The 6,000-nt window shown below is 36.0% G+C and overlaps 1 protein-coding gene across 5 annotated transcripts in view; it reads right to left on the reverse strand.

The window, feature by feature from the left end:
• The window catches only part of LOC117329880 (protein transport protein Sec31A-like), a 38,941-nt gene extending 33,655 nt beyond the window's left edge, over positions 1 to 5,286 (reverse strand). For 4 of the 5 annotated variants that reach the window (XM_033888109.1, XM_033888115.1, XM_033888100.1 and 1 more), the window contains exons 1-2: positions 5,221 to 5,286; positions 148 to 305 (exon numbers count right to left, since the gene is read on the reverse strand). In XM_033888109.1, coding sequence (XP_033744000.1) covers positions 148 to 260 — 113 coding nt within the window. In that variant the 5' untranslated portion in view covers positions 261 to 305; positions 5,221 to 5,286. Of the gene's footprint in view, positions 1 to 147; positions 306 to 4,981; positions 5,079 to 5,220 lie in introns of those variants that run through there. The other variant, XM_033888094.1, reaches the window with a different exon arrangement.
• Positions 5,287 to 6,000: the final 714 nt, after the last annotated feature.

A 6,000-nucleotide genomic window follows, 5' to 3' on the forward strand; every position in this document is an offset into this window, starting at 1 on the left:
ATATATGATTTTATCAAACTAAAAAGCTTGAATAGATTGTTTTAGCTCTGAACTATATTATGTTGAAAACTAGATGTTTGATCAGTAACTTATAATTATGCAAGTTTTTTTTTGTATTTTTCATAAATGCTACATATAAATTAATACCTGAATGTGGCATCAAGCTGTTGTGCTGCTGTTCCAGCCACTAGGTAGATGGGATATTGTGTGGCAGGCGACCATGCCACATTGGCCGTCCGCTCAATCTCTTTCACTCTCATCTTGAATAGTTTTTCCTCAATGATCAGGGATTCTTGCTTCTTAATCTGAAAGTCAATAATTTGTAAATAACATGTGAAAACCAGTACTAAACATGGCTACATACTGCATAGACAGGTAGTCAGGTCAAAAAAACATGCCAGAAAAAAAGGGTAGGTAGGTGGCAAATCTTTTTATTTTTCTAAATAGTTTTTACTATGGGTATATATAGACAAGGACACACAGGTATTTTGTTTTTTAAGCCTCACATAGTCAAATATGACCACAAATATACAGGGCAAATGTAAACAAAAGTGTGATACCTGGCCACAATAACAAACCTTGAAAAAATGGATGAATCTAGCTAGTTGGTGAAACGAAATATTTTTGTCAAAGGACACAATTTCCTGTTTAATTTTGTCATTGTCGTTTTTTGTACTCTCATCCCTTTATCCTCATGTTCCGATGTTGAGTTAGAATTTTTTTATTAGATCATTAAAACATATCTCGCTTGTTTCTGCATTCAGCATGTTATATTTTTGGCATGAAAAGATGCTTCTGAAGCCCAAATCTTTCATCAAAGGGATGTTAATTGCAGACGGCACAATAACACCATATTGGATTGATCCACTATGTTATCATCCATTTTTTTAATTATTTCGTTTGTGTGTATAAATATCTTCTTTCTTCTCTTTATTCTTCAAATATTGTTTTGAATTATGATGGTAAAAGTACTAGTTATGACCTAGAGTAATTCAAAAATAAAATGATATATGCATTATTTCAATTTAAGGGTGTATTGAGAGAACCATATAGGATAATTACGTTCAATCAAAAAATTACTATCAGATTTTAATCTACCGAGCAATATTTTCAACCAGAAGTTAGTCTGTCCGTTATGATTATAAGACGACTAATTGTAAGTGAAGATATTATGGAGTAAAAGAGAAAAGGTGGTTATATTTTTTTTAAGCATATATGAGAAAAAAATGATGAAGTAAAAGAAATTCAATTATTTAATATCTGAATGTTTTGACATTCAAACTTCGTCCAAATAACTACGCTGTAACTTGTAAGCGGCGGCAAATTTCTACTTTCACTTTAGACTCTTTAGAAATAACGGTAAACTTAAACCAGGAAATTATAGCAAGTTAACATTTTCTTGAATTAATTATAAGAAATGGTAAACGAATTAGGGCCGATCATGATTCGCCAGTCTCCGATCAAAGCATTTGTTCCGTTGCTCTCGTAAACAAACAGTCCCCGCGTGTTGTAGAAATGTAATCACATGGCTATCACATGACCCGCAGTTAATGCAGAGTCAGCATTTCAGATACAAAAATAACACAATATAAACTAAACTTTTGCTACCATTATACACATGAGCAGATATTTTTATGTGTCCTTTATTTATTAATGAAAAATAAACATTTTGTATAGAAATCTGTCAATCCAACAAGGAATTTGCAACATCTGCGTTTACAATGTACCATTTCCGGTGTCCCGCCAAACTTCATTAAATAAAATCAACCGAAAGCTAATTTTGATCATTAGGAAATCACTGGAAAGAGATCTCATGATCATTTACTTAAAAGTTGCTTGATTTACACCAGAAGGATTTCGTGTTGTCACGTGAAGAAAATTTCAAAGATATATAGATTGATCGCCAATGCACACGTGCTCATGGGATAACTTTACGACAAGCGTGCGGCTCTTTTCAGTCTTGTCAACAGTTGTTTACATAAGTAAAATAACATTTCCATCCATTATCATTTCTTTGTTCATCTTCAAGAAGCCTTCATGATTATATAATTATGATTTAATTGGATTACCAACCGATCCTATCGACTCGTCACGGTTAAATGAATCGATTAAAACACCAGCTCTATCCCCAGCTGACCGATCACTGCCCCGGGCAGTGTCCATCAGTACCGCGGATAAAGGTCTACAGGTAATTAAAAAAAAAAGGGGACTAGTGTTAAAGGTGGCCAATTAGTGACTGACTGACTGTATATTGCATGGCTTCAGCAAATTGGATCTAGAGTATACGAGGCAAAATGAGCAACAATGAAACTTAGAAAAAGGGCAGTACTACAGGAAAAGGGGCGGGGCACATTTCTAACTTTGAATTAAGGGGGCCCTGCTAACCCGACCTAGCTGGGACACTGCTATGTATATGTGGTCAGATTGGTGCACATAGACAATCTGCCTATATACCCATGACGTAGCCTGAATTGCCTGTGAGGCCAGTACCTATCAGATAAACTACAATATGCAGGTTAGGGGAAACCGCCAACTTGCGTATACTACACGCGAATTCATGTATTATATGCAGAGTATGGATTTGTTACTAAAAATAGCCAAAATTGATTAGACAGTAAATTTTGAAATATATTATCTAATTACAACAAAATAAATAATATTTGACTAAAATATGTTTACTGAAAGTGTTATCTGCCTAGAAACTACTACCAGAAGTCTGCATCAATTTTTGGTACTTTCCAACGTGCAAATAATTTCGATTTTTTGCATTTGTATGATGTTTCGATCATGACTAAATAAATACGACATGGACAAATTTTTTTAACAGTTAACTTTAGAGTGATTTTGGCTACTTTTAGTTACAAAACTATACCTCAATTGGCACACAATACACACAGTTGCATATTATACTTAAGTTGGTGGTTTTTCCCAACCTGATATGTGGAAGCTGATATCCTTGATCCCCATTTTATTGAGAATCCCGGGCCTTTATGCAGTTATTTTTTCTTGATATTAGTTCATAAAGGGGGTACAAAGTTCTTTAAAATACATCTTCCACCCAAGCAAGTGCAATGTCTTATCTGTACATAAGGGTAATGAAAACACCAATCAGACACAATTACATCCTTCATGGGCATTCATTAGAACATGTAGACCAAGCTAAATACCTGGGTGTCACAATACAATCAAACCTGAAATGGGACTCACATATTAGAAACATCACAAACAAAGCAAATTCCACACTTGGCTTCATACTCCACGTAGAAACATAAAAATAGGGTCATCATCTGTAAAATCACAGGCCTACAAGTCATTAGTTTGTCCATCACTAGAGTATGCCTGTTCTGTGTGGGACCCATACACCCAGGAAAACATTGAACGTATTGAGATGGTACAACGAAGGGCTGCTCGCTATGTACTAAACAAGAACATATACACTCACAGAACATCCAGTCTCTCTGATATGCTGCAACAACTCAAATGGTGACCCCTGGCTGACAGACGTAGAGACTTGAGACTCTGTCTGATGCACAAAATTACCAACAACCAAGAAGCCATCAGCCAACACAACAGACTTACACCAACAAACAGGCAATCAAGGCATAACCATCACAAATCATTTCAACTACCACACTGCAAAACCATGGCCAGAAAACAATCATTTTTTCCACGTACAATATCTGAGTGGAACAAGATCCCACCAGATATCATATCCTCCTGTCCAACAGCTGAATCCTTTAAGACTGCCCTCTACGTATACTCCAACAATGTTAGAGGTTTTACATGGCGAGATTATACTTTTGACAGGCGCGGTGTAACCTCTAACTGCCCATAGCTGATTTTCCCGATGCTGACGATGAAATTTTCAAAGTTCGTATTTGGAAAAAATATAGCGTGTCACCTTACATTTAAATGATCAACAGGGTCCACTATATATTTCTTTCTATAATCCCATGATTTAATGAGAAAAATTTTGTAGCAAACACACAAATTATGAAGTTTTCCTCTTCCGAAGCGAAGCAGAGCTCAAACAGACAATACTGCTGGTAGTGAAAGTAGAAATACCATGTGATTTGCCGGTTAATACAAAAATGGATTACAAGCGATGTCCTACAAGCAGAATACAGCAAAATCCATATGATTTCGTTCCGTTTGAAATACTATACTAAAAGACTATTTTGTATCAACCTTTAGGCAGCCATTTTTAAAAACTAGAAAAGTGCTACAACGACATGGACATGCATTTTGTGTGTTCTATACCGGATTGATTATACTATATATTTGTGTCTGTGACATACATATGGGATATATATTGCATACATGATGCGTAGACATCGTTGCAATGACCTGTCAACCACTTAAGTGTTTTTTTCAAGCATATTTCATAGGATTTCAGGCTGCATCAAAGAATTAGTGCTTCGGAAATAAGAGGTCACAGTCAGCGAAATCATATCCGATAGAAAAAGAGCCGACCAGCGGCCTCTTATGTTATAGGAGTAGACTGCCCTCCTATCAGTAAATATCCCCCAAAATTAAGTAATACCTATATACACATCTTTCTTTTGGCTTTCTAGGAAACGACTGCATCTCTTCTCTCTCTCTCATGACATTATCTTCAACTTGTTGAAGTTGGTCATTACCATGTATAAGATAGAACATCAAAATAAAAGGAAAACAAAATGTTTGAAATTTTGGTGTTGTCACTTTCAGGACCAAGAGTGAATTACTCCTGGCTCATATATATATAGGTATGACATTTTAATAACATATGAAAATTTAACAACAAGTATTACGATTCATCAAGATATTTAGAGATAGATTTCTTCACATACAGACACAATTAAATACAAACATGCCGTCTATCTGTTACACTCCTCCCCAACTCAAGTCCTCAAATCAAAAATATAACTATTTGGACAATACAACTACATTCATCCTTCATCAACATAGTCATCACACCTGTAAACATAAATAACGTTACCTCAATGAAAATATTTCGTAAATGATGAGTCTCTGTGTCTCTTATCGGTTAAAAATGCGTTGACTATTCACAATTTTGACATTTGTCGGCCATGATGGAATAGTCTAATCGAAGATAATGCCGGTTTTTGCAGCGAGTGGCTAGCCGTTGTGTTAAAATCTGTCTATCCTCGAATGAAGATACTTAACAGTAAGTAGATCTTTATACCTATCATATCTTGCTGGGTAAATGGAACTTACCACGTAGCCGATTCCACAAATAAATCTTCCACGTTTTCCTTTGCTCAACGTGGCATAACTTCTCGACTTCCGGTTTCTGAGGATTCGACCTTGACCGTAGCAACTACAACAATTCCTAGTGGCGGGAAAATTTGAAGTCAAACCACTTGAATATGGAATATAATTTATTTTTCTATGACATATATGAAATTACAAAAACGTGCCTAATCCGAAGTAGAAATAAGATGAGAACTATGGCGCGGGAAGGATGTCTTAATTAAATAATTTTGCTTATTTTTGCCTAGACTAGGTTCCAGCAGAGACTTGTATATCACACAAGTCTCTGGTTCCAGGCAGAAATCGAATTTTGCCTAGGCAAACATCAAATATTGCTAGACAAAAATAAATTGGTCATACCATACAGGCGCGGATCCAGGATTTTCAACAAAAAAAAGGGGGGGGGGGTAGGGGAGACCGGGGCTAGTCCGGCCTCGGGGCATGTTCGGCTAATTGCTATATCTCGCGCGTAATTAAGAATAAAGAGACGTCATTTATACTATGACGTCACTTATGACGACGCTGTTTACGTCAGTACAACGATGGCCGCAGTGTGAAGTTTTTGGGCGTTTTGGTGGCGAATGTTTATTTTTAAGCCTGGTGAGTAAATTTTCAACATTCTTTTCAGTTTTTATTTTCACCGAGAACCGTAAGAAATTCGGACGAACTTAAATATGAAATATGAAGGTAAGATACTGGGCTTTGCTATTACACTATGTTTACTTCATCCCATGTACCATTAAA

The sequence above is a fragment of the Pecten maximus genome, chromosome 1 (genome assembly GCF_902652985.1).
Source record: "Pecten maximus chromosome 1, xPecMax1.1, whole genome shotgun sequence".
Classification (NCBI taxonomy): domain Eukaryota; kingdom Metazoa; phylum Mollusca; class Bivalvia; order Pectinida; family Pectinidae; genus Pecten; species Pecten maximus.